The 16,375-nt window shown below is 37.7% G+C and overlaps 1 protein-coding gene across 2 annotated transcripts; it reads left to right on the forward strand.

Annotated features, from left to right (window-relative positions):
- Nucleotides 1-499: 499 nt before the first annotated feature.
- znf518a.S (zinc finger protein 518A S homeolog) lies at nt 500-16,375 on the forward strand. 2 transcript variants are annotated; one of them, XM_041570919.1, is made up of 4 exons: nt 500-902; nt 10,436-10,498; nt 11,052-11,651; nt 12,075-16,375. In XM_041570919.1, the coding sequence occupies exons 3-4, from the start codon at nt 11,120-11,122 to the stop codon at nt 15,233-15,235; spliced, it is 3,693 nt and encodes a 1,230-aa protein (XP_041426853.1). In that variant the 5' UTR covers nt 500-902; nt 10,436-10,498; nt 11,052-11,119; the 3' UTR covers nt 15,236-16,375. The 2 variants fall into 2 exon arrangements, with proteins under 2 accessions (XP_041426853.1, XP_018082905.1); XM_018227416.2 differs by having other exon boundaries at nt 501-902; nt 11,052-16,375.

Genomic DNA, 16,375 nt, shown 5'->3' on the forward strand with positions numbered 1-16,375 from the left:
GTTGTATCTGTACGCGGCTGCCTCCTTCTAAATCTTGAAACCACGTAGCCAAAGTCATCTAGGCAAGTGGGTTAATCATCTGGCTCTTGCTACATCGATTCAAACGCCAGAACCGCCAGTGCAGAGGATAGCAACGGCTTTCAATAGCAAATACATTTTAAAAAATAACTTTAACACCATTCTATGAATGAATGTCTATTGGAAAGTTCATTTTAATGACATTTTCTTTCATTGTGCAAACTTTGTTTTTTTTGGGGGGGGGTTAAAATCCCCATAAATGTAACATTAAATTTCTGCTTTATTAATAAAACAAAAACACAATCTCAATACACAAATGACAGTCTGGAAAACAACATACTCATAAATCCATGGCACAGAAATATGGAGCATTTATTTGTTTACATTTTTTAAATTCACATTTGAGTATATTTTTGACAAGTGTCTTTTACAACAATAACTGACTAAATGCAACTAAAAAAATCAGCTTTTCATTGAACCACACTGCAACCTCAAGCACAGACCTTGCCATGCAAAAAAAAGAAAAAATAGTGCCACAACACAATCCAATAGATCTTTGCCTGTGAGAGCTCTGGGGTTGCATTTCCTCAATGAATATTAAAAAAAGAACAGTGTGGAAAACAAGGTAAGGTGAAAGATACAAAAAAAAAAAGAAAAACAATAGATATAAGCAAAAAAACTGGGCAAATGAACGTCTCCTTACACTTCCTGTTTCTAGGGCAAAGCATTGTCTGCCTTGTTACTGGGACAAGGTGGAGCACGTATCACTCCGCCGTCTCGGCTTGGAGTCCATTTTAGGTCTGCCGAAAAAACCAGGGACAATTCCCGGATGTAACTGTCATGGCCGCCAACGGCAAACTCGGGCAGCAGTTGAGGAAATCAAGGTAATTTATCAGCGAGCGCAGCGGTTGGGCAAAGGGAAAAGGGTAGTCTGTCGAGGGGGTTACGTCCGTAGTAATCTTAGCGTCATTTTCCTTCTGGGGTCTTACCCCCATTGAATAATGAAGCAGCTTGAAAGTTCGGTTGACTTTTTTTTTTTTCCTCTGCACTGGACGTGGGCGGAGGGGGACGCTGCTTAGGGAAGCGGTTAAAATAGCGCTCGGGTGAAGTTGCCGAAAGTTCCCGAAACTTCCCGAAGGTGGGGTGCCATGGGGTCGCTAGGGAAGGTCTCCCCCACATGGACACGGCGCCTCTTTAATGGCCGCTCTCTATTATCAGGGCTCAGTCACATGAGGGGTGGTTCTCTGCCGTGTCTGCATGTTCGTCCGCGCTGGCAAAAAAAAAAACACTACCTTTGGGCTTCGTGTTACATTTGAACGGATTAATCCGCCCTATTTGATTCCATGTGTACCTGTGGGGTCACATGCTGCCTTGTCATGACTATTGATTGCTCTGCACCATTGACTGGTCAGTGGTTTCTCCCACATGCCCTGCTATAGCCTTACTAGGGATCCATGTTGTCCCCCCAGGTGTGGTGGCTGCTTGTAGCTGCAGTGAGCAGCCATATGTGCCTCCCTAGAACACTTCAATAAGCAGCTCACGTTGTTACTTCAGTATTTTATAAATTGGAAGCCAACAGCAAACACACAGACCCTGCACAGCACATTGCAGTTGGAAATTGCACTCAACAACTACACACATACACTTGGAATATGTGTTTTTTTTTTTTTTTAGAACACTTTGTGTCATGTCATTACCTCATAATTGTTGCATATCATGTGAGTCTGTAATTGCCAATGGCTGTCATCGCATTGGCGTTCCTTGGCTACGCAACCAGCCTGACAAGGGTGAACCTTACCGAAGACGACAAATGTTCATCTAGGCGCAAAAATCATGAAAATGCAAAAAAAAAATTTTTGTATCACCTTCATTTTTTTTTTTTTAAATGTCAAAGTTGGGGTGAAGCGGATCAACAACATTGTGAATTTGACATTAACCCAAGCAAAATGTCAACACGCCGACCCAAAAACGTGAGTTGTTCTGTCGCTGTGTACCTCAAAGTTCTGTCGCTGTGTACCTCCAAGTTCTGTCGCCGTGTACATCCAAGTTCTGTCGCTGTGTACCTCAAAGTTCTGTCACAATATACCTCCAAGTTCTGTCGCCGTGTACCTCCAAGTTCTGTCGCCGTGTACCTCCAAGTTCTGTCGCCGTGTACCTCCAAGTTCTGTCGCCGTGTACCTCCAAGTTCTGTCACCGTGTACCTCCAAGTTCTGTCGCCGTGTACCTCCAAGTTCTGTCGCCGTGTACCTCCAAGTTCTGTCGCCCTGTACCTCCAAGTTCTGTCGCCGTGTACCTCCAAGTTCTGTCGCCGCGTACCTCCAAGTTCTGTCGCCGCGTACCTCCAAGTTCTGTCGCCGCGTACCTCCAAATTCGGTGACGGTGTACCTCCAAGTTCTGTCGCCGCGTACCTCCAAATTCTGTGACAGTGTAACTCAAAGTTCTGTCCCAATGCACCTTAAATAACTGCCATATTTTTAAGATGGAGTGAACTTGGCTTCAACGCTAAGGGGCCTGTTTATCAAAATTGTATTTCTTTTCTCCAAAAATTTAATGTTTTTGAAAATTAGATTTATTAAATCTAAAAAACACAAAAAACTTTAAAAAACCCGCCAAGTAAAAGCAGTCGAGGTCCTATAAAAGTCATTGGGATCTGCTCCGAATCCTATTAGAGTGGTGGCAGGGAGATTAGTCACCCAGCAACAAATATCACTAATCTCCCCGAACTGCTTTCATGCCGGCAAGAATACGAATTGCCAGCGGGATTGCTTCAGATTTCCGATGTTGCCATGGTAGAGGCCGTTTGTCACTGGGCAATTAATCTCTCCGTCTGCCACCACCCGTAGACCTTCTTTTAGCCATTCCTGCTTTTGGGATTTTTTTCGCTAGTAATTGTCCGAAAAACGTGAATTTCTAGAGGTTTTTGTATTTTTTTTTCAGCGTGTTGTTCAGCATTTTTCATTCATGCTTTTTATATTCCTACCTTTTAATAACTTTCATGGCATTTGTGGTTTTAGAGTTGATTCGTTTATTCGTGTTTTTTTAAAGCCACTAAAATGAGTGTTGATAAATAGGCTTCTTACAAGTGTTTTGCTACTTGAATCTACTTTTATGAACCTGTATTGTGATTTTTTTTTTTCTTTGATCCTCAACCATCCTTATTTATTTATTTTCCTCAAGATTTTATTAGATACAAATACAAAAAAATACAGGAAAATAATTGAAATGTAATATTTGATATTTATATTAAATTAAATTTAAATTTGATATTTCAATAATTTGTTCACTCGGTTCATTTCAATATGGGTTACAGTTTTTCCTGCCCATGCAGAGATCTCAGGTTTGAGTTCTATTGGGTAGGTGTGGTATTTGTGTTGGGAATGTGGTATGGTTGGTGCTATTCCACGATTTTTTTGTTTCAAAGTTAGTGATTGACTACTGTTCAGGGATGGGCGAATTTGACCCGTTTCGCTTCACCAAAAATTCGCCGGAGACGCCCATTAAAGTCTATGGGTGTCAAAAAAATTTTGTAGCGCGGCAAAATTATTTTGACACGTGTCTTTTTTTTTTTTTTTTTTTTTTTTTTGATGCACGTCGCCATACAAGTCTATGGGCTTCATTTTTTTGGCGAAACGAGGCGAAAAAATTCACCCATCCCTACTACTGTTATCAAGAATTTAGAAATAAGCCACAATATATTAAATTTTCTTGTCTTTTATAGATGTTTGTTCACTAGTCATAACAAACTCCTTTGGGGCAGGGACTTGTGTGATTGATAGATGATCTGCAGAATGTGCTGGCACTAATATCAATAGAGAATTAAAATCGAAAAATGGCCACAACTTTTTTTCAGCACATTTTGTTTTCTGTTTTTTTGGGTACAATTATTTGTCAAGCTAGCTGTTATTTATTGAGGAAGCCCTCCTTTCATGGAAGAAAGTCATAAAGATTGCATGGGGGTGTTAGGAGGTTTTTCTTTTAAATGAATCAGAAATTGGATACGTGTTTTTATGCTATAATGGATAGGGACCTCTTTGCCTAATCCATCAGTCAGTATATGTGTGTATATATAAATATAATTATTTTTGTTATATATTTAATGTTAACGCACACATTCTTATTTTCAGTTGTGCTATATTAAAGTATTATTAATAATATATCAGGTAATGGTTTAAAACAAAAACCTTTTTTTTTTTTAAAAAAAATAAAAATATTTGACCAAAGTAATAAAATATGGGTGCTGATATATACAAAATTGGTCCAGCCAAAGGTATTTTATGATTTTTTGACCATTACAAGTACGTCTTGGAGCCTAATGAACAGAACTCATTTTACCTTGGCAAATCAGTAAGAACAGTAACTACCAGTAATTATTAACTAAATGTACACAATAAGGCTCTCATTAAAGAATAACCAAATTCTTATATATTTACCATGCATCCAAAGAAAAATAAAAAGTAAAACACCTGAATTGGACATTTTATATAGTTATATGCCACTAGATACTATGGCTTAACTGGCCATCTTTCTAATATTTTTAATGTAATGGATTTCTTCTTGAATAACAGGTGGGCGAGAAGTGACTATTTGAAAGTTTTCACTCTTCTAATATTGGAAATGACATGCCAACAAAATCTCACAAGTTAGAAGCTGTATTGATATTGTACATTTTTATCTTTAGCTCCAACATTAGAAATTTTTTTTAGCACTATATAAATGAATCAAAATACTTTTTTAGCTTGGATTGAAGATAAGCCTTTTCTGTGTGCTTTGAATAAAATCCTTTGAATTGGGTTTAAAAAAACAAAAGAAACCAACTTCGGCTTATTTCAATTAAAACTTTAAGCAACTTTCCGTTGTCTTTTTCTGCAACTAAAATTTGGGAAACATCAACTCATCTCGCTGATTTGTGTTCTTTTGGTGATGTAAGGAAATAGACTATTATAATGGTCTCTTCTGTTTTATTTAGGACAGTTTCTTTAATATTTGGAGAGTTGTTTAATACTAGGCTTGGACATGAATTAACATGAAAAGCATTTACTATCAAGTTTGAAAGCATAAATACTTGTTTAACCTCCCATACCTTTAATGCTAGACTTGGACATGAATTAACATGAAAAACATTTACTATCAAGTTTGAAGCATAAATGCTTGTTTAACCTCCCAAAAGCCTGTTCATTATATTGACTTATTGAGAACCAACTTTTTTTATTTATTTTTTTGTCTTTATGAACTTTGTCCTACAGTATTGTGGCTGTATTTGTATAATTTCACCATAGACGTTAAGATTTTTCTCTCCTTAACGACCGTTTTAAGCGCAATCCAAGTCAAAATTATTGTTACGTTAGTGGCACCGAACCATTGTGTATCTTACAATTTTTCCACAGATATTTGGGCAGGTTAGTTAGATTTTCATCATTCAGTGAAATGAATCCATTATCCAATTGTTTGCAGGGCCAAGCAGACATCAACCCACAGCTTTCCTGGCTTCAATTAGACAATATCTCTTGAAACTGTCTTTTTTAGTTGATGGACAAATCTTACATTGAAACAATCTTTCAAGATAAGCTTGGTCTTACAATAATGAAGAGATCTTTTAAAAGTCTAAAGGTGGCCATACACTTGCCGATTAAAAGCTGCCGACGGACCGAGTCGGCAGCTTATTGGCCCATGTATGGGGGCCACAGACGGGCTTCCCCGATCGAGATCTGGCCAAAAGTCGACCAGATCTCGATCGGATGGGATTAAAAATCCCGTTGGATCGCGGCCGCATCTGTTCGTTGATGCGGCCCCGCGATCCGACCGCCCGTTTGCGTTCGCTAGGATCCGATCGTTGGGCCCTAGGGCCCACGATCGGATCAGCCCGATATTGCCCACCTCAAGGTGGGCATATCGGAGGGAGATCCGCTCGTTTGGCGACATCGCCAAACGAGCGGATCTCTCCATGTATGGGCACCTTTAACATCTATGGCCATCGTAAGTTGTATAAAGATTATAATTTTTTTTTTTCAGGTCCATAAATTTTTGGACAGACACAACTTTTTCTAATTTTGGTTCCGTACATTACCACAATGAATTTTAAATGAAATCACTCAGATGCAGTTGAACTGCAGACTTTCAGCTTTAATTCAGTGGGTTGAACTAAAAGATTGTATGAAAACTTAAAGGTACTAAAGCCTTTTTTTAACACAATCGCTTCATTTCAGGGGCTCAAAAGTAATTGGACACTGACTCAAAAGCTATTTTATGGGCAGGTGTGGGCAATTCCTTCGTTATGTCATTATCAATTAAGCAGATAAAAGCTCTGGAGTTGAATTGAGTTGACAACATGCGGTCAAAGCCATCCTTAAGCTGCAAGGATGAGGTTTTTGGATTTTTTTATTTGCTAGAAATTGTCCTAAAAACTCGAATTTCTAGAGGTTTTAGAGATATTCTTATTTTTAACAATTCTAATTCAATGACATTAGTGGTTTGAGTTTGTGAGTGCAGTCATGGTTTGAAAAACCTCTAAAACCACTAAAATCTGACCTTTAATCGAAAAGCCTCCACATATGCAATTCATGAAATATTTATTTTTATTTGGCTGTATTTGAACTGGCTCCATCTATAGAATCCTGCAGTTGAAAAGGCCTAATAAAAATAAAAATTGTGCTCTATTATGAAAAAAGGGGTTTTCCTAATACAGGTCTAGGACTTGTTATCTAGAATCCCCCAGACCTGTGGTTTTCTAGATAACGTTCTGTAATTTGGATCTTCATACCTTGAGTCTACTAAAATTTCATGTAAAGAGTAAATAAACTGAATAGGCTTGTTTTGCTGCCAATAAGGATTAATTATACAGGTATTGGACCTGTTTTCCAGAATTCTCGGGACCTGGGGTCTTCCGTAATTTGGATCTTCATACTAGAAAATCCTTTAAAGGTTAAATAAACCCAATAGGCTGGTTTTGCTTCCAATAAGTATCAATTATATCTTAGTTTGGATCAAGTACAAGGTACTGTTTTTATATTAAATCATTTTTTTAAATTTGAATTATTTGGATAAAATGGAGTTTATGGGCCATTCTGTAATTCAGAACTTTCTTTATAACGGGTTTCCGGATAACTGATCCAATTCCTGTATCTTAGTTTGGATCAAGTACAAGTTACTATTTTAATATTACAGAGAAAAAGGATTTTTTTTTTTTTTAAACTTTGAAATATTTGGATAAAATGGAGTCTGTGGGAGATGGCCTTTCCATAATTAAGAGCGTTCCGGATAACTGATCCCATACCTGTAGTTCATTCTTCCCATTGACTTGTATTAACTTCCTTTATTAAAATCACTTTCTTACAGCAAAGCAGTTTACCAATGACTGCATTTTTAGTCTATGTGAATGTAGTTTATATCACCGCAGCTTGTGTGTGGTTTTGTGTGACATTAGATTTGATTAATGGATGCAACTTTTTTTGTAGAAATTATTTGTCAGCAGCTGGAGACCTCAATTTAAGAGCGTTACTTAAACCAAAAAAAAAAAAAAAAACTGATGAGAAAAGGCCTGTGAAAAAGAATTTGTTCAATTGATGGTAAAACGATTACTGCAACCAAATGTAGATCAGTGATCAAGTATTTTATGAGCTAATAGTCTCTCTACAAGTGCATTTATTTTTAAAAACGTGCCTTTTTGGCATCAGTTTCTGATCATAAAAATAAGCCATCATTCTAATGCTATTTTTTAACCCCTTTATGATGGGCCTTTATATTTTCACTGGCTGATTGAATTTTCAAGGGGGGAAAAAGGTCCTTGCTAACTAATTCATTCATTCGTCCTACAAGTTCACAATCCCTAGAATGCTACTTTTCGTCTAATCAAGGGATATGGAAGACCTAGAAATTTTGTCTAAAACTGCTTATCAAAGCTGTTTATGGGCCTTGCAGCAACATGAAAATGCGACCTGCATTCCAGCAAAAGTGCATTTCTTAAATTGTACAGATAAAAGGATGCGTGGGAGTGCACCTAGACTGTTTCATTTTAAATATAATGTAAAATAAAAACTTTGTATTTTTTGAATTTTGGGCTCCTGAATTATACTTTGTGGTGTTCCGGATTGACAAGCCTATGAATAAGTGTCCCAGTGACACGAAACGTGTCAGGCGAGAGGTGATTATATAAATAAAGTATTCATTTTTTATCCATAAACTTCAGTCTGATCAATACGTACGTGAGTTGCCAGTGTGCCCTGCACCAACATCTATGCTTTGTGTTCCGTATTGATGCCTGCCTACTATTGAATTTTTGTGATGTACGCCCCCTGGCATGAGCACCCGGACCCACCGTGGAAAGCAGTAAGCTTATCCCACAACTTAAAGATTGAGACTTCCTGTAATTATAGAATATAGGTTAAATGAATATGGAAGTGCTACAAAAGAATATTAAAATATCTGCAGATTTACAATCCAGGTGCATCATCCCCAGACTTCTTTGCCATCAATGCAAGTGCATTATTTCAAAAGTTTTTTTAAAAAATTGTTATGGACAAATGTGTAAAAGTAATACTGGAGCTTTATTTCAATTTACATTTTTGAAATCATGTTCAGTTTCCCTGAAATTGTAGAAACCTTACTGTCACTAGCTGGAAGACCTCATTGATATTGAGGGAAAACAATTGTCAATAATAATGGCTCCATTTCTGATACATAGGGGACCAGGCAGGTAGATCTGCTGACAAATTGTCCCTAAAAGAATGGGTTACCTTTCACTTAAACTTGAGATATCCCTAAATGAGTGGGCAGGTGAAGTGTTACTGCGTATTTCTTTTTCACCATGTTGTACACAGATATTTATATTTGTAGGTAAAAATTTGCACCCCCCCCCCCAAAAGGATCCTGCTTTGCTCATAGTACTCTATTATTGGCTTGCAGCATAATATATGTTTTGCCTGAACCGCACCCAACCCTAACCTGCCCGCGCCCTCCCACATCCGCACTTCCGGGTTGCTTTTATAGACCAGCGCTGCCCCGCCAATGACGTCATGAAAGGGGCAGGGTGAGAAGGTGCAGCGTCTATAAGAGACAAACCCAGAAGCCGGCATTTGATGGTGACGGGGAGAGCAGGAGAAGAGCTGCAGCTGCCGGCCACTGCGAAAAAGGGTGCAAGGTCGGCCCTAACCCGCCTAACCAGTGGGTAAACCGCGTGTATCGGGCCGGCCCACACATCACTATTTCCCACCATGTTGACATTAATATACCGGGTTCTCTTATTAAGTCGCTACTTGTTTTTAGTGAAATGGTTTGCCAGATATTTTAGTGTAGCAAGTAAAGCAGCTTTCTGCAGGATCCTAGCACTGCACACTTCTATCTGAAATAAAGTACTGTTGGGGTGGGGTGGTATCTTTAAGCAGGGAACACATTATGGAGATGAACAGGAAGGAGAGGTCTTTGTGGTAAATTTACTGTAGCAGACAGGTGCAGGGAGGCCACCAAAGCACAGATATTTAATTAAACTGTTAAGCTCCCCATAGACGTGACGATTCTTCTTGCCGAACGACCGATTTTAGGGAAGTCCGACCAATCCTTCGAAATTATCATGCGGTTAGTGGGATTCTGAACGATCGTACATCTTACGATTTTTCGGCCGACATCTGTCAGGAAATTGATCGGCCAGGTCAAAAAATCTTTGTCGGTCCCAGTGCAATCTATCTATGTTTGCAGGGCCAAGCATGCAGCTCCCCTTTGTTTTCCTGGCAAATTGGTCGTAAATTTGTACGATCGTTTCGAGAAAATCGTGGTCTCGCGATGAGGATCTGATCTTTTAAAAATCTCAACATCTATGGCCAGCTTAACTCAATTATACCAAACCGGAGGGCCTCGAGAATGAACTCAGTACAGTAAACTTTATGTGGCTGGGACTTAAAAGGTTTTACAATTCATTTATTTCTTAGCTATGTGGATAACTTACTGTATACTTTATCTTGGTTGTATTTATTAAACAATGTATGGCTACAGCTCACAGGGGAGTAATATCATTGGCACTACGTGATTTGTACAAGAATTGTATTCATGCATTTGTACACCATATACAAACACACAGAGGTAATGTTTTATTCCTTTATTTTTTTTTTGCAGATAGGTTGGTTATTGTAAATTGAAATGATACATGGATGGTGATTTTGTATTTGCCAGATCACCTAATAGATGGGGGTTCAGTGACTTAAGTTTCATTTTTGTCAGGTGAACACTGGTGAACCTCTTGTATACCTTGCATTTAAAAAAAAAAAAAAAGAGGTAACCTCCTAACTTGGTGTCACATTGTTGTTGTGTTTTATTAATTAAAAATTGCTTTTATAATTGCTTCTTCATTTGCTTATTTACTGTCTGCAGCCTCCAAACTCCCCCATCCATTTTTTCCCTTTTTGACAAGATCTGTTTTGTTTATTTTTAGGTTCTGCATATTCCATATGTTGTAGCAAATTATGAAAAGAAGCAGTGCCATTCTCTGAGTGAGGTGAGGAATTAACTTGTGTTTATACAAAATTAAATATTTTAAATTGTATCCTTGGTTTTAAGTATCGATTTATTTGTACTGACAGCATATTGTTTCTAGAAGTTAGTTTTGAGTGATCATATGATTTTATATTAGAACTCTAAGGAAATAGGTCTCTTCATATTTAATCCTTCCTGCGATAGTTGTCCTTTTAAGGAAGACTTTTAACTACATAAGACTACAGACACGCATGCGGATTTAGCAATTGGTTTTGGCGCGGTCCAGGGACATTTACAGGTGTTAACACCTGTGTGGAGGACTATGGAGGGCAGGGTTTTTTTATTGGTTTAAAGTATAACTGTTGCTCTTATTAAAATCCACTTAACTGTAGTGGATGTTTAGGAAAGCTGTAACACATAAGCACAAGAGCATGTTTGCATTGTTTGGAGCAGGGGAAAATGTTAGGTTGAGGAAGCTCCCTAATATACCATTTATATTTAAAGCTGTTTATATTTGAAATATTGTAAACAATCTTGTATTTTCCTTTTCATATATCCATTTTTCTTTCACATAGGCTAACTAAAGATACACTTCACTCTACAATCAGATCCTCTTGATCATTGATTTCACTATATATACACGATGAAATCACCAAATAAGGACTTGTCTGTAGAGACTGAGGAATCAGGACCCGCTAAAGAGGATTTGTGGAATTTTGCTGAACATGATTCCGATACCAATGAACCAAGCTCTCTGTCATCGTTTTCTGTAAATGAAAGCATTTTACATGATGTTGATGAAGATCCAGACACAGCTGGTAATGAAAAGGGAGAAAAAGCTCAAAACTCCACAAGCAAAAAGCAGACTGCAAGAAAGTCATTCTGGAGAGGAACCCTAAGTAATTTAGATAGTTCTGCAGATCTTAATGCAGTCATTAAATCAGAACCTCAACTGGATGACGACATAGCAAATATATCTGCAAAGGTTCTACATTTCTTTTGCCAAAAATGCAGCAATGGTATTCGATACAGTCCCAATGATCTTCAAAAACACTTTCTCATAATGCACAATGGGGAATCACCCTTGTATCCATGTGAAATGTGTGACTTTTCTGCTAATGATTTTCAGACATTCAAACAACATCGAAAGACACATCGAAGTGCTTTAGTTAAATGTGAGCTCTGCAATAATGACTATTTGTATACTTTGCTAGCTTTGACAAAGCACTTTACAGTTATGCATTGTAATAATGGCCACTTTAACTGCTCAAAATGTAAGTTTTCTACCAGAGACGTTGGCACATTTGTTCAGCACATTCACAGACATAATGGAATTGAGTATGCTTGTCAGAAATGTAATCACATTAGCTTCTCAAAAACAGAATTTCAAAAACATCTTCAGGGCCACAGTGCACTATTTCCATTTAGTTGTCAGTACTGCAACTACAGTGCAATGAGGAAAGATTTTATTGTAAAGCATGTTTTAGCCAGGCACAGAGAACAAATTCACACAAAAGATGAACTTTTGCAAGAAAGTTGTGATAGACAAATGGAGACTTCTGCTGGACTAAAACATGTTTTTAAACCGTTCCAAACAGATGCTTCAGATAAGGGTTCATGGAGAAAAGAAGCAAACCGTGGTCAAATGGAGAATGACGAAGATGATGGTCAAGGTACAAGCGGGTTGCAATATAATTCCATTGATAAAAGCCAGGCTATGAGTGCCATTTCAACCTATAATATGGATCAAACAATTCAAGATGGCATTTCATCGGTGACAACTATAAAGTGCAACAATGAAGAAGTTAACTCAAATGTGTTAAAAAATGCAGTTCATGGTCCAACCGTGCTAATGGTTAAGAACAATAAAATTAATGTTCCAGCTAATTACAGTGCAACATTCATGGGTTACAAGATGGTGAATGGAAAACAAAATATTGTAATCAAATTGCTACCTTCAAATAAACAATCAGGAGCAGCACTACAGTCACCACCTCCAAAATTAGGAAGTTTGACTCCTCAAGCCCATGGTCTGAGACCATTTGAGGTGTCCTCAAATGGTGTTGACAGAAGACCTGCACCATCATTTAAACCTAATATGTCCTTAGGCCCTACATCTGTTGCTTCTTTGCAAAAAATTAGTGTCCCATTCAGGCCCAGAACTGAATCACATCCTATCAGACATGGCACACCAAACCTTATCAGACAGGGGACTGCTGCCAGCCAAGCTTTTTTGCAAAGCCTTCGGAAAGATTTAGTATGTCGCAGTACTATTCCTAACTCTTCTATTGGTACTGACCGAGCAAGCAACATTAAAGAAGAGCCTGAAGAATACAGTATTAATGAACAACAGAATATGCAAAAGGAACGGAATCATGGCTATGAGTTTGCTGCAGGGCCTATGCGTCAGGGTAGAATGCCAAATCCCTCAAATCTAAATCCTAGCATGCAGCATTTGCCAAGACATCGACACAGCAGCGATAGTGGATTAGCTCTGTCTAAAACATTGTACACTAAAGATAGCGAGATTAGAAATTCAGTATTGCATTCATTAACAGCTAGCAGACCCGGTGGATTGAACTCTACAAACACTAACATAAAGCCTCAGAATAACTATTTAGGTGGAAATTTACACATGCGTGACAAGCCAGCAACCTTATTGGTAAAAAATAGTAAGTCTGACAATATCTTGTTTATGCCAAGAATTACATCTGTGTTCTCATTGCAAAATAGGGCACCAGCTTCTTCATCAATTGTGAAAAATACTTACCTTCATAACATGTTGCAAGAAAATAAAACATTATATGACAGGCTCGCTGCATCTAAAAATAATCCTGCTGGTAACAGTACACCAACATCTACTAGGTTACCTAATGTAGCATCACGATTTGACCCTCGCTTAACAAGTGGTGACAACATATCGAAAGGTTCTGCTTCATCATTCATGCAAGGACAACTATCTTCTGCATTAGACATCAAGACACCCCACCCCTCAAAAGTAGGAGATCTACTTAAAGCACATTCAGATGCAATTGTGAATCAGCAGCTGGCAAAAGAAAAAATGCTGGGAATAGCACGGCCAGCTGGCAGCTCACCTGCTTTCAGAGTAGTTAAAACTCCACAGAATGCTGGCTATCCTCATTCTAACACACTTTTATTGCCTTCAAATTCAAATGCATTGCTGCTTCCAATTTTACCCACCCATCAGAGTGGCTTGAAAATGACTGCAAGTCAACCTGTCACTCAAAGTAACACAGGCATCAACACTAATACTCCTGTAAATGCAAAATCCAACATGGTATTAACATTAACAAATGGACCTTTTGGAACAATTAGAAATGTGTCCAATGGAAATCCTCAGACCATGGCGTCTCCTGTTGCTACTGCAGGAAATTACCAAGGAAAATTTCCACTTCAGAGGCTGCAGCGACCTGCTGCGCCATATTTGATGAATGCAGAATTAAAAGACAGAACTGTAAATAACCTTCCTGCTAAAATCCTTTCTGGTTCTACTCCAGCAAATAAGCTTCCTGTTAATTTGAATTTACTTCAGTATCACATGAATTCAAATTCTTCAGTAGGGAAAGCTGGCAATTTGGAATCTGTAAGAAATCAGAAGTCTGTTCAAAAGCAACCTGTTTATGCATTGTTGCCTGATGGAAAACAAGCTGTCTTATTAAATTATGTTTTACCAAAATCTGCTCCAACCAAATCACCAAAAACTTTTGCCAGATTCCTGCCCTGGAATATTCAACCAAAGAACACAGAAGAAGCAAAAGAAACCTCATTTGTTAGCAGTAACAGCAGTGATAATTCACTAGTGAAAGTTAAAATTGAGGATACCAGTGCTGAAAATCCCTCTTTTCCAGAGAACACCTATGCTGTTAGTAGTACTTCTCATCAGGGTATCACTGAACACTCCCAATGGTCTCTGAGGCCAAGACCAAATTTTGCTTCAGTTAAAGATCATTTGTATTCCACAAGCAGCCACCAGACACTTTTGCAACCCTGTGCAGCAAATAAATTAAATTGCAAACCAAGCATTGCAAACACTTGGAACACCAGAAACAAATCATTGAAAAGGAAAGCATCCGATTCTAGCAGCTGCACGGGAGACTTTGATTTTAAAAATAAGATTGCCAAGAAAAAAACAGTTGATGAATTTGTGGAACTGCCACGAAAGAAAATGTTGCATAGGAAATGTAAAGAGAAAGTATACTACACAAGTGATGTTGTAATAGACATTCCAACACCAAGCCCACCAAAAGATATTGTGCAGACATTAAGATTGTATCCTTTTAATGCCAGCCAAGTTGTGACGTGCCCCCAACAGAATCAGCCTGTTGTTGTGCTGAATCACCCTGATGCAGATATTCCCGGAGTAGTAAATATAATGAGAACCATCTCAAAATTCAGCAGCCACGTTTTAACAGTGACATTGTCAAAAAGAACACTTGAGGCCCTTCTTGAGTCAAAGTTAAACAGTGCTGCAGGAGCAATTTCTGATGGGTTAACTGGAAGACGTAGCAGGAGGGCAAAGCCCATAAGCCCGGTGAATGAGCGTTTTGTGCTCAAGTTGACATTAAAGAAAACCAGTAAAAACAATTATAAAATTGTGAAAAACACATCCGAAAATCAAGACAAAGCAAAATTCCATTGCTGGTTCTGTGGTAGGATATTTGACAATCAGGACGAATGGGTTGGTCATGGGCAAAGGCACCTAATGGAGGCAACAAAAGACTGGAACACTTTATTTTAATCATTTTTTCTGTTATTGATCATGGGACATTTTAAACAGCATCAGGAATATATTTTGTTTTCTCAGTGACCTCATTTATCCCCTACCCTAGATAATACTGGGTAGTGTTGCTATGAAAACATTTCACGTTCTATTCAGGTTTTTTTCCCCTATGTCAGTGTCTGAAAATATTTTTTATTTAGTTTTCATTTTTAGAAATAAACTTAATTTACAAATGTAAGCTATGTGTTTACAACATCAAGATTCAAACAATTTGCGTGTGCTTGGTTTCTACTCTAGAGTAGTGGTTCATTTGTAAAAAAAATAACTGGAATTTGCAGACTTTGCCTGTGATGGAATGTCATAATTTTACAGTAAAATGCCTTTTTCTGTAATAGGCAAGGTACTTTCAAAGTCAGGGACAATATAATGGAAATGTACAGAAATTGTCAATACAAAACTTTTTATACATAATTGTATTCTCACATAAGTTGATATTTTTCATGATGTATAGCATTTTCTTCACTTACCATCCGGTTATATAGGTGTTAAGTATGGGTATTAACGTTCTACCTTTTTCTCTTTATATACAAAGTTTAAATAAACAACATATTAACATTTATTTTGACACTTGTAAATACAAAGAAAAAGCATGATTGTGAATATTTCAAGATTGCGTTATATATAGCTTTTTCCATGAATATTAAAAGTGTTACATCGTGAATAGTTGTGTACACATCTTCTTTGTGATCACCCTAAACTATTGCCATGATAATTTTCATCTTAAAGATATGCGAACATCACTTTATAGGAATATGCACTTATTTGTATGTAATTTGAAAAAAAGTCAATTTTAACAGTACAATTTTTTTTTCTTCGTTTTCTGGTGTATGATTCATGATTATATAAGTGCTCCACCAAACTGACTATGAATTCTTATGTGGATCCCTTGCCCCCGAGCTTTATGCCTTGCTCTTGGGCCTTCCCTGTGTGCCCACTTGGATCTGTAAAGTCTTATTTTATTTTTTCTTCTGCCAATACGATTACTTGGGGTGATAAGGAAAGGTGGGATATGTACTCTTAGAAGTCATAGGGAGTTGCCACAGAAACTCAAATGAATAGATCCCTGTCAATGATTAAAGCTAACCACGTTTATTTTTA

This window comes from Xenopus laevis, chromosome 7S (genome assembly GCF_017654675.1).
Source record: "Xenopus laevis strain J_2021 chromosome 7S, Xenopus_laevis_v10.1, whole genome shotgun sequence".
Classification (NCBI taxonomy): domain Eukaryota; kingdom Metazoa; phylum Chordata; class Amphibia; order Anura; family Pipidae; genus Xenopus; species Xenopus laevis.

Excerpts from the sequence above, each read along its gene's own strand:
- znf518a.S (XM_018227416.2), top strand. The coding sequence starts at position 11,120 with ATGAAATCACCAAATAAGGACTTGTCTGTAGAGACTGAGGAATCAGGA.